Raw genomic sequence first — 21,949 nt, 5'->3', positions numbered from 1 at the left:
GTGTTCACAATATCTGAACAAGCATCCTAACGTCTTGACAATAGAGGCGTGCTCAGATATTTGTGAGCATCTCGGCCGCCCCGATATATATGATGGCAACTGTACACTGTCTTGTACTAACCGTACAATTTTAGTCGTCGTATTTAGCTCCCAATACCTTGATACTGGCGAAATAGTCCCAATGGACTGAAGCCATAATTTTAAAGAATTGATGAATAGTAATGGATTGGAGCCATAATTTTAAAGAATTAATGTATAGTATAGTAAGCGATTTGTCACTATTAAGCGAAGCCATCTTATCCGAATTTGTCACAAAGAATTTTAACCATATGAAGACCAAACTTCGCACAGTAATTACCTACGTCATAGTCAGCGGTTGGTCAGTATAAGCGGAGTCATAATAAACGGATTGTGACGTTTAGCGTCACATGTAGATAGTGATAGATAGGTTAGACATGAAAGTTTAATTTAGAAAAGGAATTTAATATTAATTAAAAATTACAGGACGTTAGCTAGGGTCGTGAGTTCGTAAAACTGAGCTGACACAGATAGAAATATAGAAACAAGTCCTTAAAAGGAGGCACTTTCCTGAGGCTCTACATCGTAGGCGGGCCGTTGTAGATGGCTCCGCGGTACAGCGCAGGAGTCCCAGTTGGTCCAGAGTAGACTAGGATGGCTTCCCGCTGTGGTTCAGGATCCTCAGCTCGGAACGGAAACCTTCCAGATTGCAGAGTTTGTGCATAGCGCAACCCGGGATAGTGCAGGATAGAGGGTTTTCAGGTAGGGTGCAGGCAATTTCAATCCCAGACTTGATCCCTAGTATTATTGGTCATATTAGAATATGCACACAACAGTGACTGCTACATCCGGCCCACAAGGAAAGAAATATCAGGAAAGTTAACCTTTCAGCATTATTTTAGTGTTCACGGATGAAGCAGTCAGAAAATAACAGATTAGTTAACAGTATAAAAGAATACAACGTAAAATTATTCCTAGTAGTAACTTAAATGAAATATTCACAACACTTACCCGATCCGGGGAAATGTACACAGCATAATACCAATAAGGCACGATCTAGATAGATTAAGTTAGGTAAATTATATTATTTTAGAGATATTTAGTATCTTATTTGCAAGAAATTGTCGTAAATGTTCATCAATTTTCTTCAAGTGACAGATTCCAGAAAACTATTTAAAAATGTTATTAATTTTTTTTTACAACCGGCCAGCACAAAACGCTTAGCGCAAACGAGGTTTTATAGCAAACCGTTACAGGATTACACTGTAATTAAAATATTTAATTAATTAAATATTTAATTAAACTATTGCAAATATTTTTTGTACAGGTAAACCAACTTATTATTTATTTTGATCGTGTATTGTAAAATTTAGAACTTAAAAGCTGATTTTTAAGATCTACGAAATTTTGGATAGATTAAAAGTTGCATTCAACTATAAAAACATAAAATATTTGCATTATGGATTTTAAACAACAACAATTTCGATGAAATATAAAATTCTTCGCTCGCTTGATTTTTTTTATGTATTTAACGATTTCCCTTAATATACCTCCAAATGCCAATTCAGTAAAAAATATCGTCGGGTGACAAGCAAAAGTCACAAACTAACACAATTGAAATTATTGGACAATAAACCGTGTTACAAGTGTCATAAAGTGCATTGTTACTTTCATTTTTTGATAGTACTTAGTGACTTTTGCTCGTCACCCGACGATATAATACTGTATGTTTTTATTAATAAATAAATAAAATAGGACATTATTACACAAATTACACACTAAGTCCCACAGTAAGCTCAATAACGGCGCGATTCGGGAAATGAATTAGAGATGCACTAGATATGAAATAGTAAAGATATGTAACGTTCCACGGCAAAAGGTACCATTGCCCCGGCTGAATATTGGAGCAGCGTTAATAATAGCGTAAGCGCCAGCTACCATAAGGTACCTTTTGCCGTGGAACGTCACATATCTTTACTATTTCATATCTAGTGTATCTCTAATTAATTTCCAGAATCGCGCCATAAGGCTTGTTTTGTATCCACAACACCACTTAGATAACGATATACCTTACGAAAAACTAAAAAGCAACAGTTAAAATAAAAACTACTTACATGTCAAAATGGTTGCCAAACGAAACAGTTGGCTGAAGATTTGTTGATCTAGTCACCGAATCCTGCTAATGCTTACTATTCTGCCACAAAATATAATACACAGCGATAGATTTCTGGCCCACAAGAAATTTATATTGTATCTCATTTTTATTAGTGTTCCGTACAAAACTTTGTTTACGGAACACTTATGGGATCACTTCGGTCTTTTTTTAAATGTATTTAATTTGTTTACGTGCGAGAAGTTTTTATTAATTGAATTTAATTAAAATGTAGTAAAAAGAAAAACAGCCACCACGAGTAGTCGTATATTCGTAGAGGTAGAATGTAGGTCTTCTTATAAGAGCTTTAAAAAGAAAGGTTCCTAACGGTTGACCTGTAGAAAATATCTTAAAGCAACAATAAATCCACTGTTGCACTCTCATGTTCTGTGCAATAAACGTTAAACAAATCAATTAAATTGTAGGAGTGCAAGTGTGTCCATTTCCAAGTATATTTGGTTAATTCTATAGAAAAGAGTGCCAATAATTCTAAACCTATTTAAATAGGTACAATTTTAGCTATAAAGTAGAGATGCCACAGATATTTGTTTGGCCGGATACCTACTTAATTCAGCATGCAAATATAAAATAAATCAGTTGAATGTTTAAATTGTTTTAAAATAATAAACGAGTACGATTATGACCGTTACTGTTTCTTAAGTCCAAATTGTTTACTCCGAAATCAAGCAAAGTTACTATGCGGTATTGGGCCGGATAGCAGGTCACTGTCCGGTATCCGACCGAATGTAAAAATAATGGCAGGATCGGCCGGATATCGGATAGTAACTGAATATCCGGTTCATCTCTATTCTCTACTATAACGTCTCTGTTCATATACTGGGTGTGGCCTGTAAAATGAGCAAATAATGAAAACATAGATTGTACTCCTCAAACGGTGACACTTGTTCAACAACTTTAAAAAATTATTAAATATTTAGACTCCCTATTTTTCATACAAAATAAATATTATCTTCAATAGACGCCATCGCCACGCCATATCATTGTGATTGACGTTGCTTGTCACGCCTTAAACATAACAAAATTCGTGTATTAAAAATTAAAGCACAAGTTATTTTTAAAAGTCGCTAAACAAATGTTGGTCAGTATGAGCAGTACAGCCTACTGTTTAATTTTTTGCTCATATTACAGGCTACACCCGGTATATTATCTGTCAATTGATTGGTTAAAATATCCGGTCCTCGCCCCGAACGAGTCAACATCTCAATCATTCGGTCAGCTGTTGAATGAATGTCTAAACTCTGAATCCTACGCTCTTATACACGTGTTCTCTTTGTAGTGGATACGATCTAGACTAGACCGGTCTAGATATTGTCGTAGTTCGTGCCAACATATATTAAGAATCATTCGTTTGGTAGGATTACGACGGTTAGACTCATAAAAAATACCTATATTCTATTAGTATTTTACTATTATTGCTATCAAACATAGCCGGTCAAACAACTTTTCCAGTAGAAATGGCGCAACATTCAAATTTAAACCGAAGTTAATAAATAGTACCCCACCACCTTAATGTGTGTCTACTAGAAAAAACACAAATTATTTATTATTTTCATAGAAAGGCAATTAATTTGTTCTTAGAGGGGAAATTCAAATTTTCTATAGGACGATAACCCTTCGCGCATACATTGTTTTAAAATGCCGCTTTTTTTACTGACGGAAATTGCTTGACAGACTAAGATATGTCAGGTTCAGAAGGTGTATACGGCGAAACACGAAAATCGAAATTTCGTTATCTATCTCTATCACTCTTGTAGATTGCAGAGTCTTGCATCGTCAAATTTGACCGATTTCAGGCAACCACACTCATACGAAAGGATACTAGCGATGCTTTCTCTTCATAAATCCAATAAACACACAGGAAAACGGAAAAATCACGTATTACAACATGGCCTCCGTCACAAAATGGTGTTTTCGTGAAGTGGCCATGTTTTATCCGAGGCGATAAACTCCTTTGTTTATTGTTGCGTGGATTTAGTGCCGTATTTAACGGCCGGTGTAACGCTTTTGAGGTCGTCGTATCTATGTTTAATTTTTTCGTGTCGAACGTTGGTTACTTTCGCTTTCTGTGAGAAAATCTGCTACCGAAAAACCACCCACCTAATAGTCCAATACCTACTCCAACTATATGGTTCACAAATTAAATAATCATGTAATATAATTTTAACACCAAAACTTCCGTGAGACTCCGACATATTATAGTACATTACGATACACGAAAAGTAGGAAATTCGCAACGAGTGGCGATAAATTGAAACACGACCGAAGGCAGTGTTTTAAATTGACGCGAGTTGCGAATCACTTTTTCCCACGTTAGCCACGTCAAATTAAGCCGAATTTGGGCAAGCTGCGGAAATAATTCGTGTAGTTTTGAAAATTGGTACAGGCATACCTTGTGGTGTCTAGATAAACATACTAAAAGTCCTCGAGGGTATGGGGTGTGCTGGGGGTGTAGAGGGGGGTTGAAGGTACCTTTTTTCATATTTTTGCTCATATCTCGAAAATGTGTACGAATTGCATTATAATCACTTCAGACAAAAGTTTTAACATAAAATTTACTACAAATTTGGTTATGTTTATTTTTACTCTGCGATCAATACTTTAGGAGCTACAGGCTGTTAAAGTTAAATAAGAGATAAAAAATAGACGGTTTAAAAAAACGTCGTATTTTCATAATTGTTCATCATAAATAAAAATTTTAATTAAGAATAAGCAAGCTAAATGACCTGCTGATAAAATATAAAAAAACCGGCCAAGAGCATGTCGGGTCATGCTCAGTGTAGGGTTCCGTAGTTACCCGTCCGTCAAAATAGACTATTTGCAAAAACTCAAAAACTGCTTAATCGATTAGGTTCGCTATATTTTCTCTGAAAGTCTTTATTAAGCTTTACTTTCACGATTTTTTTCATATTTTTTAGACCCATGGTTCAAATGTTAGGGGAACTAAAGTGGAAAACACAACTTTTTTTCTTTCAGATCGATTATTTCCGAAAAAATTAAGGAGATCAAAAAATGATTCTCGAAGACCCGTATTCGTTTTAAAAGACCTATCCAACGACATCCCACACTATAGGATGGAAGCGAAAAAAAATTTCATCCCCTTTTTAATGTACGGCAGCCACCCTAAAACAATATTTTTTCTAATTTATATTTTACAACTTTGTCAGCGTAACTGATTTATATATTCGTGTCAAATGTAAACATGAAAACTAGAAAAAAATTTTTTTATGGTGGTTGCCCTACATTAAAGTGGGGATGAAATTTTTTTCGCTTCCACCCTATAGTGTGGGGTGTCGCTGGATAGGTCTTTTAAAACGAATAAGGGTCTTCAAGAACCATTTTTTGATCAACTTAATATTTTCGGAAATAATCGATCTGAAAGAAAAAAAGTTGTGATTTACCCCTTAGTTCCCCTAACTTTTGAACCATGGGTCCAAAAAATATGATAAAAATCGTGAAAACATAACTTAGTAAATACTTTCAAGGAAAAATATAGCGAACCTAATCGGTACAGCTGTTTTTGAGTTATGGCAAATAGTCTATTTTGACAGACGGGTAACTACGGAACCCTACACTGAGCATGGCCCGACATGCATATGGCCTTTTTTTTTATATTTTATCAGCAGGTTGCTTAGCTTGCTTACTCTAAGTTATTTTTTTAATTTGTGATGAACAATTACAAAAAAACGACGTTTTCTTAAACCGTCTATTTTTAATTACTTATTTAACTTTAACAGCCTGTAGCCCCTAAAGTATTGATCGCAGAGTAAAAATAAACATAACCAAATTTGTAGTAAATTTTATGTTATAACTTTTGTCTTAAGTATTTATAATGCTATTCGTACAGATATTCGAGATATGAGCAAAAATATGAAAAAAAGTACCTTCAACCCCCCTCTACACCCCCAGCACACCCCCTACCCTCGAGGACTTTTAGTATGTTTATCTGGACACCACAAGGTATACCTGTACCAATTTTCAAAACTACACGAATTAATTCCGCAGATTTTTCTAATTTGCTTAGGCTACGTGTATTGTAACAACGTATTACAGTACATAAATGGCCCTTTAAATTTTCGACATAGGCACGTATTGTGCTATTTACCGCACTAGGGCGGTAAAGTAGCACCATAAGTATGTACTGTAAAATATACTAAGAACGAGTCACTCACGTATTTTAAGTCGAAAAACGACCTGATAGGTGAGTGACCCCTTCAATATACATTTAATAAATCATGTAATATACTCGTAAGTAACATGTATAATTGTATATATGAATAAAAATTATTTTTTGATTTTATCTGGGTGTTCGCTAATTAATTAATTATTATCAGTAGGTGTGACGAAGCCTGTAGGTAGTTGATTTGCTTTGCTGACAATCATGATATGAATGGACTTGTTATGAAAAGTATCAAATAGGTAAAATATTTTTTTTATAATCAGATCACATTTCAACGAGACAATTCGAGTTTCTTTTTTTGTTTATAATGGCCACAAATAAATGCCCTTATACCATTCAACCCGGAACCTCCTGATTTGCACCGGTTACTACCGACCTAGGCTAAAAGGCTGTCAGAGAGAGTTATTACAACTATTTTACAATAGGTACTCGTATTATTATTTAAAATAAATAAAACAAATTGGGGGAGAGCATACATTTGTGACGTGAAGCTCCAAGCTTTAACAATATCAAATTCAGTTTACTCACCTCTCGCCTCGGGGGATCATGACGCTGCCAACATCAACATCGAAATGTTTTCAAATTTTCGAAATCGATATGTTTGTTATCCGTTACTCGACTCATCATCATCATCATCTCAGCCATAAGACGTCCACTGCTGAATATAGGCCTCCCCCTTGGACCTCCACTTGTACCGGTTGGAAGCGATCCGCATCCAGCGTCTTCCGGCGGCCTTAACAAGGTCGTCCGTCCATCTTGTGGGTGGACGTCTTACGTTGCGTTTGCTAGTCCGTGGTCTCCACTCGAGCACTTTCCGACCCCATCGGCCATCTTCTCTGCGCGCAACTCGACTATTTGTTAGTAAAAATTTATGGACTTTAGCAACTCCATTAGAAGCACTTCAGTCTACGCTGTGCATCTGTCAATTCATATCACTCCCGTCAGGCGAGCTATATTACGCTTATAATTTGCGGTTGGGTTAAACAAGAGATACTCGTACAGTTCAGCTTGTCATTTCTCGCCAACGTCAACATATTCCGACACCGATACGTTCCGACAGTCATGTGCTACTACATATTTATTTTCACAGCATCTCGCTACGACGGGCTGATTTAGAAATATTTATTACCCGATTGGTTGACGGCTTTTACGATTTAAAACGAGATTTGTAAAGACGTAAAAATGAAAGAATGAAAGTCTCGGAGACATAATTAATTTTAAAGGTTTTACATGCTTGACGGGGTCGTTAATTTGGTTTATTAGGGTATTTAAAATAAATAAATATTAAGGGCATTTTTAAACAAATTTATAAACCCCCACTGTGGGTACTCAGACAACGATGTATAATGTTTAGATTTATATCGTGAACCCTGATTACCTTTTGTATTGTTTTCGAGTGACCAGAGGGCCTACCGCGAACCACGTTCGACGTGTTGCCTCTCTGTCGCACTTGTAAATTCGTACGTAAGGGTGACAGGGAGGCAGGACGTCGGACGTGGTTCGCGGTAGGCCCTCAGACTAAGGAGTTGGCGCGTCCGGTGGTAACGTTGAAAGCGAACGCAGCCGACGTGCACACGAATGAGGGTAGACCGAGCGCGGTCTACACAACTTTGACATCCACCCACCAGTCTAATAGAACATGGTCTTCTCTTCCCAGAGTGACACAAGCTTACGTCACAATAACATGGCCGCTATATATAGCGCTATCGCATATTATCATATAGCGCTGTCGCATGATGACGTAGGCTTGTGTCAGTCACCTGACCACGAAAAGACGGGAAGAGAGTACCAGGCGGAGTATATTATTATACCATGCCCATCCACTATCTTTAGTTACCCGTGAACATGCAACTATGCCGAAATATCGAGCGCTCGAAAACAATACAAAGGGTAGGTAATCACGGTTCATATCCCGGTCGATATAAGCATATATAAGTCTAGTGAAACTCACCGTAAATCATTCAAAACTGTTATTGTAATGTATAGACACTTAAATACGTCAACTCATCACATAAATAAACGTCCTTATCGAGATTTGAACCCAGGACCAGCGGCTTCACAGGTAGGGTCATGATGAAATAAAAATAAAAGTAAACGGATTATATTGCGTGGAATAAATTTGAAAACCCTTTACAGTATTCGTGGTCAGCGGGAACCTAATCTAACCATTTAACAAGTAACCGTCAAAAAAAAATTGATACTTACTTTTATTGCTGTACTTTTTATCCTTAAAATGAAAGAGACTTTATTGGGAGAAAAAATACAAACTAAATAATAATAAAACTAAACTACATGGAATATAAAACTTAAAATAATCATATACTTAAATAGACTTATAAATAAACTTATAAATAAAAAATGCTCCTTAGGTCGCTGTCATGTGTTATGGTGCCCAGTAGACAGTGGCAGCGTTACCTCGTTGGATGGCCAGACTTAGTCTCTGGCCGAAGTAGCTGCCAGCCCTCTGGTCACCAGACGCATCTATGAGGCGCTCGGAAATTTCTTTATATAAAGACTTCGCACTGGGCCCCCACGGACCCAGAGTTGCATGACTATCAAGTACTTCTCGAGACCTTTCAAATGAGCCTAAACTCAATGTGTTTATGTTTTTCCATCGAAGAGCTACTTTGGCTACCTTCCGACTGTATCATCAGATCAGCTCCATGATAGCATTATTATTGCATTCTCATAGGAAATATGGAAGTATGCAAAATTTCAGCTCAATTAGACCCGGAAGTGGTTCAAATTTAAGTTTCAAGATTAGAAGCGCCATAGGTACAAAGAGATATAAGTAATACCTATTTAATTAATACTTATTAGGTATATATGCAGTGATGCAGATGGGGTCGAAAAGTGCTCGAGTGGAGACCACGGACTAGCAAGCGCAGTGTAGGACGTCTACCCACAAGGTGGACAGACGACCTTGTTAAGGTCGCCGGAAGACGCTGGATGCGGGTCGCTTCCAACCGGCACGTATGGAGGTCCAAGAGGGAGGCCTATGTTCAGCAGTGGACGTCTTATGGCTGAGATGATTATGATGATGATGATATATATGTAGTGAAAGCTAAATAAAAGAGTGTTAATAAAAATAGACAGCCCTACTACCCATATACATTATCTTATTACCTATAAGTAAAACTTTTCTTCCTGAAACATTATTTTTTATGTACGAGTAAGTTCCCCGTTGTCCCCAGGAGGACGTGCCCCATTCCCCGATAAAAGTTATGATGGAAGTGATAAAAAGTAAAGTTTAGTAAGCCATCGATTTGAACCCCGTGTTAAGTACTTTAGTTATACAGTTTCTACAGATGTGATATACATAGGCGTACATACATATATATACTTCGTTTTCTTAGCATTAGAAAAATAGTACACGATCTTGGCGTGTTTCTTTATTGAAAAACACTTTTGAAAAATAAGGCCCAATTATAGTATTACATATTTGCATTTATATTCTTTGGTTTCGGTTAAGTAATAGTGGCCAGGGCTATAACCACGAAAATCAAAACAAAAAAAGCAAAACGGTCCGACACAGATATTGACAATATTAATCTGTGTAGAAAAAATCATTGCTCTAGCATCAAAACCCACGGAGGAAACAGTCGAGTACGTTTGTATGGAGAAATGACCACTCCTGTTGGCTCTTAATTTCGCCTTAAGGCGGTACAGTTGTACCATTATGTACTGTAAATGAAATTTTTGCAAAAAAACTTATTAAAGTTAAGAAGCATTTCCCGCATTCTGACGAAACACAACAGGAAATGCTGGGGCTGGTCGGAGCGAGTGTAAACAGCTGAAAAATGCGCGCTCATAAACAAACTGGCTACTCGACTCATAACTGAGTGTGTATGTGTGCGCGATTAATGAATGAGGAAAGATGTGTTAACTTTACATCTTATTAACCCCTAAAGAAGAAAAAGGTTCATTAGAGGACGACTCACGCGGGCCGGGGCCGAGCGAGTGTGTACTGTCTCTTCCGAAAATCGTATTTTCCAAATTGATATTTTTGCCATTCGCAATTTTTACCATTTCATTTTTTCTCGATAGCTTCCTTTCCCGAAAGCATTTCTAACCATTCGCATATTTTCCCATTAATTTTATTTTCCAGTAGCTTATTTTCCTTATAGGTTTTCTAACCATTCGCATAATTTGGATATGTATTCTTATAATAATATACGAGACACTAACTAAAAAATAACTTCTTTTTGTAAATCAATATCGTACAATATAATTAGTCGGTACTGGCGCTCGCCGGCCGCTGCCGCGGCACGCTCGCTTCTCTCGCTCGGCTTCGCGCACTGTTTTGCTCGCAGTTCACCTAACACACTCCTCCTCGCTTCGCTCGTCGTCGCACCTATCTATTCCGTGATTGTAAACAAATAAAATATAGTGGGAAATTATGCGAATGGTTAGAAAATCTATTAGAAAATTAAGCTATTGGAAAATTAAAATAATAGAAAAATATGCGAATGGTTAAATATGATTTCGGAAAAGGATGCTATCGAGAAAAAGTAAAATGGTAAAAATTGCGAATGGCAAAAATATCAATATGGAAAAAACGATTTTCGGAAGAGACAGTACACACTCCTAAAATTGTTATAATTCGTGTCGAAGGATGGCAGTAATGTACTGACTACATAATTTACTTTGACATTGTTCCTCTATTCCAAATTCTCTTTGGCTGAAGTTTCAGCCATGACGCATGCAACTGCGTTTCTAGTCTACGGTAAACAATATGCCATTTACACTATAATTTATCCCAATCTGGATAATTAAATGAAGAAACAATGTTGTTACGAGGGAGGAATGACATTTAGTGTTCTAAGAATTTCTGTAACAGTTCAATTCTAGCGCGCAGTTATATTTGCAAAATACGTTAAAGACCAAAGGAGGATGTGGAGTCAGACTATGATAACTCTGCAGCGATTTTTTACAGTAAGTGCAAGTGTTATTAAATAACATCATGATTTCATAGATCTTTGACGTTTAAAATATTTGTTAACCTTGCTCGAATTTGGAGCAGCCAACTCAAATAGGGAAGTACCTCCACCTTATAAAAGACCACATAAATAATTACACTGCTATTTACTCGGTAGATACAAAAAGAAGTTGATTTTTTATGTTGATAATTTCCAGATCGGAAGTCGTGGGGTGGGACACTCAGATAGGCTAAGAAACAAAAAAATCAGAAAGTGTGTGTTTGTGTCTCAAAGCAGGCGTGGCTCACTCCGAGATTTCATCGCTTTGCTACAGGTAGCTAAAAGTACTTCCGTTCCACACCAATTTTGGTGGCTAGCCATAAGCCGCGCGTGGCGCTGTCGCCACCTAGCGGCAATATCTATCCTGATCGTAACAGACGCATTTTGTTAGAGAGTGAGTTTTCTGTACCTAGTACTATTATTTATTCTGTGCTCAAAGCTAAAGCAGGATACATCGAAGATAATTGTGTTTTTTTTTAGTTACTTATTGTAATTTTTATTTTTAAATTTGCATTTCGACGTATTTCTGAGCCATCCTTTATACATATTTTCTAACGTGGTAAAACCCTGGTTTAAAAGCGATTACCAAAAGTGTATCCGGTATGTCTTAAAAGTTCTTACACACAGTTCTCTCATTGAGTTCATATCGTAAGGCTATTTATAAGAAGTTTTTTCTTTTTGATCCGCTCTTGATGCGCCCTTGACTCCGCAGTAAACACTATAGGTATTCGGTATTAATACGGCTAAGGTGATGATCAAGGCTATTATTGACCGAACGTTAGCGAAGGTCTCCTTTTCAGCTTAAGCAAAAATGGTTTCATAATGTTCAGATGTTCGCCTATGCAGGTCGCATTCTTAAATGTGAATGATGACTGAATCATAAATTAAATTGAAAGGAACACCTTTGATTATAATTTTATTTGATATGTTTATATTTAGGTATATTATTATAATTCTTATTGAAGCGGTACAAAAACTACAAACACTGTAACAACTACTACATATCATTTGTAATTGTACTAATTGTTTTATTGTTCAATAAAGTTTAATATTCTTTAATTTGGGTACAAAAATACAAACGGTAGGGCTGCGATAATTAAAATAATTTTATAAACATAAATAAAATTAAAAACTAAACTAATCTAAATCTAAAATAAATAAATATCAGATAGAGAGCGCTAAAACGTGCATTAAAACTTCTAAATGTATAGAAATTCACTGACGAAAGAGGAACTTTAATTTAAAACTGATAAATGATTAAAATGATCTAGTAGATCCACAATCAGGCGCAATCGATCTGAAAACTGAAAGCTGAAACTAAAATTCGAATACGCCTGAAAGTCATAGATTAATTGCTCTAACCAGTTCTACCTACGTTAAACTTGACCTACGGACAGGAAGCCAAAATATTACAGCATATGAAAATTCCTCACACAACTCCATCGTAACAATAAACATATCTCAAATCACATAAACAACATTATTTAAGCCACATATGTAAACAAATTTAACACTTTACGTATTTTAATTTTGAACTCTATGGATATTGGTTAAAGGTTGATTTTAGTGTGATTGGTAAAAGCTTAACCTTGGTAGGGTTGATCTGAAAATATACGGAACGATGAGATGCGTTATTTTTATATTATAAATTTAGCGGTCATTGTGTTTCAATTGAGTTATATTAAGTGTGTGTTTAGTATATATCATCATCATCATCATCTCAGCCATAAGACGTCCATTGCTGAACATAGGCCTCCCCCTTTTTGGGGGGTGAATGCCATAATCGCCACGCTTGGCAGGCGGGTTGGCGATCGCAGTCGTGTACACCGAATTTGAGGGACGCTGCTGCCCGTCCACTAGTGGTCTTGGACGTAGTTTAAGGACATACCCGGGTCCATATATATAGTTGTAGATATATTTTACTTGAACAAGAGGTTGATAAAAAGTTTGACAAGCCTCATGCAAAGCTACGTCACGCAAGCGGTGTGCCGTCTCTCATAAAGAACTGTATATTACAACGTGCACGTCTACGCACAGTCGCATACGCAGTGACTAACGCAACTAAAATCAAGCATAAGAAGGTTACCAAATCGAATAAAAATTATGGTTACCTATACCAAAGAGAATAGAGTGTATAGAGAGTTATTGTCAAGGTAAATTATGTAGCCACATAACATTTAATGCCATCTTTCGACAGAAGATTAAAATTGTTAGAACGCCATTTGACTTTGACCCTTATTCTTTCATTAGTATGTGTTAATTTGTTACCTAACCTCTAGCCGCCCAGAGATCTATAAAAAGGTCTCCTGTTCCATTGTAATTTGAACTTTCAGTTGACAAAATTAAAATTTCATTTTGCTTGGCAAATTTTGACGTATGGGCGGCTAGAGGCTTAATATTGAAATGAACGCCATCTACTCGACAGTAGGCCAAAGTTTATGGCGCCATTACGCGGAAAGGTTGCACCATACCTTAGGCTTACTGACAAGTAGATGGCGTTAATTTCAATATTTAACCAATTAGGGGTCATCCATTAATTACGTCACACGAATTTCTAGGTTTTTTGACCCCTCCCCTGCTTGTCACACTTGGTCACATTTGGCAAACCCCTCCCCCCTAGTGTGACGTCTCATTTTTTCTACGAAATCGCCAAATCGAATTAAGTAAGTACCTAAGTATTATTAATATTGATTCAAAATATTTTTGACGATATAAATATTAGCAATTTTATAACCCAAAACTGCTTAGGAAGGAAAATTAAACGAATAAAAACGATTATCGTTTTAAAAACTTGTTATTTAAATGTACAGCGTATAAAATAATTTAAATAAATTTTCGGTTACTGATGAAGTTATAGTGACGTCACAAAGTTTGTGTCTCCCCCCTCCCCCATGTCACAATATGTCACATTTTCTTGACCCCCTCCCTCCCCCTAAACGTGTGATGTAATTAATGGATGACCCCTTAACACATATACGTATCAGTGAAAGGATAAGGATAAAAGTCAAATGGCTTTCTAACAATTTTTAATCTTCTGTCGAAAGATGGCAGTAAATTTACAGTGGCTACATAATTTACTTTGACAATCCGCATCTATTTGCAATTATTTCTTTTTAATAGCTACATGCATTCTTTGAAACTTTTGGGTTTTCCCCATACGTTTACATTATATCTTCCATAAGTATTACTACTATAACAACCGTGGCCACGCTAAATAATGCATGTCCGATGACAGATCGAACTATAATGGACCTGATTACGATTGCACCGCAGTGCAATTGGTGCATTTATGCATTATCCGCAGTTGACGTAATGACATGCTGCAAGAATGTTATTGATTACTATCGGAATGCAGTACACTTATTTTTTACAAGCTTTTTGTATGTATGTATGTACACGTACATACATATATACATACTGCTGCGTTACCGTAGCAAATGTAACTTTTATCTGATCAAGTTGTTTATTTTAATGTGTTTATTAAATATAATTACTTATTTACTTATTTTATATTTGTTTACCGGTAACACACTTAATGAACAAAACAAAAAAACGCCCAAAAATTAGTTTTATCTCAGATCAGGATTTTAATTTTTTTCCAAATAATTAAATACTTATGAGTCGACTAATACCTGTGTAAACAAAAAAGTAAAAAAATCAATATGTTTTTTTACTATGTATGTATGTATGTATCTACTTAACGAACCATATACCAAGGTTATTATGTATTACAAACGTGAAGCCGTCTGTAAATTGACGACGCTATTTGTAAGCAAAACGGCGGATTCTAACCAAATGCCTGCGACATAGTCATAATCAGTCATTTTGACTTTCGATCATAATATTATTATAAAATGTTATTATAAAAGATCTCTCAATAAACCTAAAGAGAAACCTTCACATGCATTAAATTTACCGAAGCAATAAAAATGGTTCCTGATAAAAGATATCGAAATCCTTGAAGGCTAACTAAAATACACCCGGAAGCATTTTTTATCACCTATAAAAACTTTTACAGTATACCCAAAATCTTTTCCCGTGTACCGTAGCACACAAAGAATACCATATTGAAGGATTTTACTACGTAAGTCTAAAGATATAAGGAATAACATGAACTCTTTGAGCGGCAAAAATAAGTTGGTAGATTTTAAGCTGTTATGAGATTTTAGCTCCGGATGAAAACTTTTTTTAAATTTTAGAGCTTATGTCTTTAAGTTTGGGTAGGTTTTTGGCTGGCAAAGTTAGTTTTGTCAGACGTGGCTCGCTCCGCGATTTCGTCGCTTTGCTAAAGGTAGCTAAAAGTACATCCGTTCCACACCAATTTTGGGGAAAGCCATAAGCCGCGCGTGGCGCTGTGCCACCTAGCGGCCATATCTGTGCTGATCGTAACAGACGCGTTTTGTTAGAGAGTGAGTTTTCTGTACCTAGTACTATTATTTATTCTGTGGTTTTGTACTAATTGTACTAATGTCGGATTATGAGAGGTCTGGTAGAGTTACTACCAGACCTCAACATCGACATTATCTGGTAGTGTAGTGTGGTGGACTAGAGGACTTTAAATTAAGGTTTTTGGAAAGTTTGGGTTAACCAAATTAATAAGGGATTCCAAGATAATACCGATTATTATACCTCCTATTCTCTCGCTCTTCGGCTGATTTTTATTTTAAAACATTTATAGCCGGGTCTATCGTGATTTTATTTTGTGACTTTTATTTCCGACGTTTCGACGCTGTTTTACTGGTCGTGGTGTCCCATCAATAGGTATGCCAGAAAACCTGCCGGCGTATTATGGATTGCTTTATCCATCTTTATCCACGTGATAAAATAACTGTCACTTTTTAACACCGTGGGATAGAAAGTGACGGACACCGTTTTATCACGCTGTCACGTAGACAAGAACGGCCATCATATCCGTATTGGCGTATATTTGATTGTAACAATTCCAAGTAAATACATTTTTCCGTAGATTTAAAATACTCGAGTGAATTTGGGGCGTTATTATTAATTGTCCTTGCAGCATTGCGGCTAAATTAAAAAAATAAGAACCTGCAATAATCTTCGAAGTCCCCAAAAATATGTGACTCGCTCTTATAACAAATACTAAAAACAGACTAAAATAAAAATTTAAGTGTTTTTTTTTTCCATTTTTTCGGGTTATGCTACGGAACCCTTCGTGCGCGAGACCGACCCGCACTTGACCGGTATTTTTATAACGTAGTTGATATACAGCCTGGCAAAAAAGAGTAGACATTAGAAAGTGGCAACACTGTAGTGTCGTCCCTTTCTCTTATATAAATTTATTTGAAAGGGACGACACTACAGTGTTGCCACTTTTTAAGGTTTAAGCTTTGTAGGTTACATTTTCAAGCGACTTTGTAATAGAAGGAAGTTTTTTTACCGGAAAGTTTTTAAATAATGTGCGTTTGCGCCAATACTTGTTATTTTTGACGTTCTCAAATCTAGACCAGGTAAACACAATAACACCTTTACACCGTGAAATCGTAAATTCCTTGACGTCAATGAAATGTAAACAGTTGGAACAAACACTGTGGGAACGGAGGATTTGTTTACTAAGCAAATTGTAGTAAGTTAGCTTTAGGGGAAATTATGAACTTAACTTTGCTTTTTGTTACGACTTTTGGCATTAGACGATTTGTATTAAATATACAAAGGTACTACAATACTCATACTCATACTCATTTATTTGTTGAATGTAAATTGAATTACATATAATAATAAATTGTAGAATTCATTCAGGCTATAAAAAGCGTGGGAGAGGAGCCATTTTTTTAATTCCCGCGTAAATGAGTTCGACGATTCTATCAAAGTGATGTCTATGGGCAATTTGTTAAATACTTTTGGGCCTTTTGGGTACTTAATACAAATACTAAAATAAATAAATAACTAGCTTAATTTGAAATAGGCCCGTGAGGCATTGTACCAAGGATGCTGGCGGCATTTCCCCGCTGTATCGCAATGCTGATACGTTGTGCGAGGAAGCCGCCAGCTCACCATCAGTTACGTCAACCAGACGCTTCGCGATTACTGCAAAAAAAAAATTACGAGCTGAGACCCCACGATACTAGATACGTTAATAGATACATTTATAAATACAATTGATAAATATGATATACTGAGACGATCGTAAAATAATATTAATGACAATAATTGTGTTGTACAAAATTTCTATTTTTTTTTAATTTAATCAGAACCGTCACTTTTGGCAATACAGCCTGTTATTACAATTATAGTCCGTTTTTCTTAGCATTAGAAAGAACTTCGCAGAAGTTCGCTTGTGGTTCTAAATCTGGCACCTTTAGCGGTAACAATTTGAAGTAAATTATATGTATTGACCATGCTACATTAGATAATTCAATAATATTTATTATCAATTCAATTAACAATTAACGAGCCTGATAAAAACTGCACGCTTGCTTCTGCGGAGTTCTTTCTAATGCTAAAAAAAACGAACTATAGAATATGCCTGATATTTTATAAAATGACTGTGTACTTATATCCTTTTAACGCCTAAGCACTCGGGACCGGACAACGCTCACAAAATGAGATTGGGCCTAAATTGGATTGAAATTGGATGAGATCGAACTTATCTACATACATTTTGAAAGGAGATTTGAGGGCTTATTTACTGCGAACCACGTTCGACGTGTTGTCTCTCTATCGCACTTGTAAATTCGTACGTAAGTTTGAAAGGGAGGCAACACGTCGAATATGGAACCCTTTGGATACAATGTGCTTACTTTTAGAGCAGTCGAGAAAACGCCTCAGCCGCCTTTAGTAAAAACAAAAAAGTTAGAGTAAAGTTTTTCTAAATATAGTCTAACCAGTAGTTGGTGGCAGTGATTTCTTGCTGTTAATTAATTCAAAAGAGGAATAAGGACCACTTTCTTCATGTATATTGTCTTAAACTGCTAAAACATCTTTAAGGTACTTGCTAAAAGGAAAAGTCTGTTTAGGTTTAGCCATTTTTTTATAGCCTATATTGTGTCCCGCTGCTGGGCAAAAGCCTCCCCTGTCTTTGTTTGTTTAGTCATTGATTGAATGTAGGCAGGCGTGGCTCACTCCGAGATTTCGTCGCTTTGCTACAAGTAGCTAAAAGTACATCCGTTCCACCCCAATTTTGGGGTTTGCCATAAGCCGCGCGTGGCGCTGTCGCCACCTAGCGGCCATATCTGTCCTGATCGTAACAGACGCGTTTTGTTAGAGAGTGAGTCTTCTGTACCTAGTACTATTATTTATTCTGTGATGTAGGTAATATTTTTCACCTACCTCCCGCCTTTTCCGAACTCTTCTTCAATAACAAACATAACAACCAGTCAGTTTCCCGAATGAAACGTAAAACGGAAGTCAATTCCGGATTCTGTTTCAAAGTAGTCAATTTTCTGGCAGCCAGCCAAATGAACTCGCGATTGATGTGACAACTTCTACAACTTCTGACAACGCACGTGTAAAACTTAAGGGGCCCACTGATTAACAGTCCGCCGGACGGTTAAGGCCTGTCAGTTGTTCGGAATTGTCAAAATTTTGTTCTAACTGACAGGCCGATAACGTCCGGCGGACAGTTAATCAGTGGGCCCCTTTACGAGATCAGACACGACAAATGAGTCGCTTAACTTCAAACACGGGTAAATCCATCTGTCTGATGCGATTTTGGTATTAAGATAAAGTAATAGGCATAGTCTAATAAAACATGGTCTTCTCTTCCCAGAGTGACACAAGCCTACGTCACAATAACATGGCCGCTATATATAGCGCTATCGAATATTATCATATAGCGCTGTCGCATGATGACGTAGGCTTGTGTCAGTCAGGTGACCTAGAAAAGACGGGAAGAGAGTACCAGGCGGAGTATATTATTATACCATGGGTAATAGGGTAGATATTTGAAGTTAAGCGACACAAATGTTGGATACATGATGAAATGTTGATAGTTTAGAGATGTAGCATGATTGCAAATTAGTAATGTCGTTGTATTATGCTGACATCGTTGTTGACAAAAGAGATATGTTGCCAATTTCAGTTTACTTGATTTGTTAGAGTAAATAACGTTTTTATGGATCTTAAGAGCCCTTCAACGGGCACACTAGCGCCACTGCTAAATAATCGTGATTATTTAAATTTCACGAAAGATATTTAAAAAAAGGGGCCGCTATGGACTGTATTGTGTATTTAAGTACCAATTGAATACATCAAACTAGTTTTTATGTTGCTGGATTTGTCAATCTATGCGTCCAAAGTAAAAACGGCCGTTTTTGTTTTGAGTTCCTAGATCGACGAATCCAGTAACATAAAAACTAGTTTGATGTATTCAAAAGGTACTTAAATACACAATGCAGTCCGTAGCGGCCCCCATTTTTAAATACCTGTTGCTAAATTTAAATAATCACGCTTATTTAGCAGTGGCGCTAGTGTGCACGTTGAAGGGCTCTTAATGTAAGTGCTCACCTTTAAAAAGTAGTAAAAAATTCAGAGAATGACATGTGTCAAATACACAACCCGACTAAAAACAATGGATAACACAATAGACTATCAGAAACAACAAAAATCTCAGAAGATTCATAATTTGTAATAAAAGCGTCTCTAACGACCATAACTAACTGTCATAGCGGAGGTGAAATGAAGCTATAAATTTTGTGTAATAGGTACGCTCCCAAACATTTAAAACTCGTAGGTATTAAAAGAAACAATTTCTTAATTTTTGACTCGATTGGTTACATTTTATGGATGATAATGCAATATAACTTTCATTGTATTGTCAAAATATTTCGTATTCTTTTTTTGACGTTAATATCCGAGACATTAAAAGTCAGTGGCATAGTTGCGAAAACGCCAACGACTAGTTTCGAAAGAATGTCATTTGTTTGTTTGATTGTCGTTTAAATGCTATTTATTTTGATTGTGAGTTGTGTTACAGTTTATACTATATGAAATGAAGAAGTAGGATTTCGAAATTTGGGCTTTTGTAGGACGACTAAGGGTGGCGGGGAGGTGCGGGCGGCAGGCGTACGGCGCCCGCACCTTCCCCGCCGCCCTTACTCGTCACACCCCGTCACCCCCGTACCGCCCAGGCGAGGACTCGTTTAAGCGGTCGGACTATATTATATAGCTGACATCTTGTCAGATTCGTTTCTCAACACTGTCTAAGATACATAGTCCCAAGAAAGCGATAAAATAAATAGATTTAATTTTTTTTTATTACAAATACGCAACAATTGTTGGTTAATGGACATTGTTATAGTTCAAATCAAAAGCTATGCAAATCTAACCATGCTCCTCCATTCCAGGTACGGCGACATGGTTCCAGGCACGATCGCGGGCAAGATCGTAGGCGGCGTATGCTCGCTGTCTGGAGTGCTGGTGATCGCCCTGCCTGTGCCGGTCATCGTCTCAAACTTCTCGCGGATCTACCACCAGAACCAGAGAGCTGATAAAAGGAAGGCGCAGCGGGTAAGAATTATCATAATCCTCGACTAGTTCTCTCATTAAAACATCCTAAAACGCGAGTTAACAAGGAGGGACATTGGTTAAACCAAAGAGCATGCTTTGGAATTCGTAATGAGTGCTCAACTGCTCATGACCTTTCGATTTTTGAATTGAAAGTCGTTTATGCTGGAATCTACTATGATAAACTTTAGCTGTACATAGCGGTTGCAAGATCGTAGGCGGCGTATGCTCGCTGTCTGGAGTGCTTGTGATCGCTCTGCCTATGTCGGTCATCGTGTCCAACTTCTCGCGGATCTACCATCAGAACCAGAGAGCTGATAAAAGGAAGGCGCAGCGGGTAAGAATTATCATAACCTCGACTAGTTCTCTCACTCAAACGTCCTAACGTGTCAAAGCTGGTAAGAATTGTCATAATCCTCTACTAGTCCTCTCATTAAAACATCCTAAAACGCGAGTTAACAAGGAGGGACATTGGTTAAACCAAAGGGTATTTTTTGGAATTCGTAATGAGTGCTAAATGACCTTTCGATTTTTGAATTGAAAGTCGTTTATGCTGGAATCTACTATGATAAACTTTAGTTATACATAGCGGTTGCAAGATCGTAGGCGGCGTATGCTCGCTGTCTGGAGTGCTTGTGATCGCTCTGCCTGTGTCGGTCATCGTGTCCAACTTCTCGCTGATCTACCATCAGAACCAGAGAGCTGATAAGAGGAAGGCGCAGCGGGTAAGAATCCTCGACTAGTTCTCTCACTCAAACGTCCTAAAACGCGAGCTAACAAGAAGGGACATTGGTTAAACCAAAGGGCATTTTCTGAATTCGTTATATCCAATTTCTACTTTATCAAATTCCAGAAAGCCCGCCTCGCCCGTATCCGCATCGCCAAGGCGTCTTCCGGCGCAGCCTTCGTCTCCAAGAAGAAAGCCGCCGAGGCTCGCCTGGCTGCGCAGGAGTCTGGCGTCGAGCTGGACGACGCTGGACGAGATGAAGACATCTTCGAGTTGCAGCATCATCATCTGCTGCGGTGCTTGGAGCGCACCACGGTGAGTATTCGGCAAGCTAGCTTTGCCAGTCTGGGTATTTGAAATCAATGGTCATTTGTATAGCCATCCCACACTAGCGTCTTCCTAGCGTCGGCGTC

General features: G+C 37.2%; 1 protein-coding gene and 1 long non-coding RNA gene across 3 annotated transcripts in view; one reads left to right on the top strand and one right to left on the bottom strand.

The window, feature by feature from the left end:
* The window catches only part of LOC134675587 (uncharacterized), a 358,978-nt gene that overhangs the window by 228,878 nt on the left and 108,151 nt on the right, over positions 1–21,949 (bottom strand). The gene's annotated exons all lie outside the window — the stretch shown is intronic.
* The window catches only part of LOC134675581 (potassium voltage-gated channel protein Shal), a 93,523-nt gene that overhangs the window by 60,123 nt on the left and 11,451 nt on the right, over positions 1–21,949 (top strand). For both annotated transcript variants that reach the window (XM_063533883.1, XM_063533882.1), the window contains exons 2-3: positions 20,650–20,812; positions 21,663–21,851. In XM_063533883.1, coding sequence (XP_063389953.1) covers positions 20,650–20,812; positions 21,663–21,851 — 352 coding nt within the window. The remainder of the gene's footprint in view (positions 1–20,649; positions 20,813–21,662; positions 21,852–21,949) is intronic.

Source organism: Cydia fagiglandana, chromosome 22, assembly GCF_963556715.1.
Source record: "Cydia fagiglandana chromosome 22, ilCydFagi1.1, whole genome shotgun sequence".
NCBI lineage: Eukaryota > Metazoa > Arthropoda > Insecta > Lepidoptera > Tortricidae > Cydia > Cydia fagiglandana.
The sequence above is the reverse complement of the archived record's forward strand: the minus strand, read 5'-3'. Positions and strand labels throughout refer to the sequence as shown.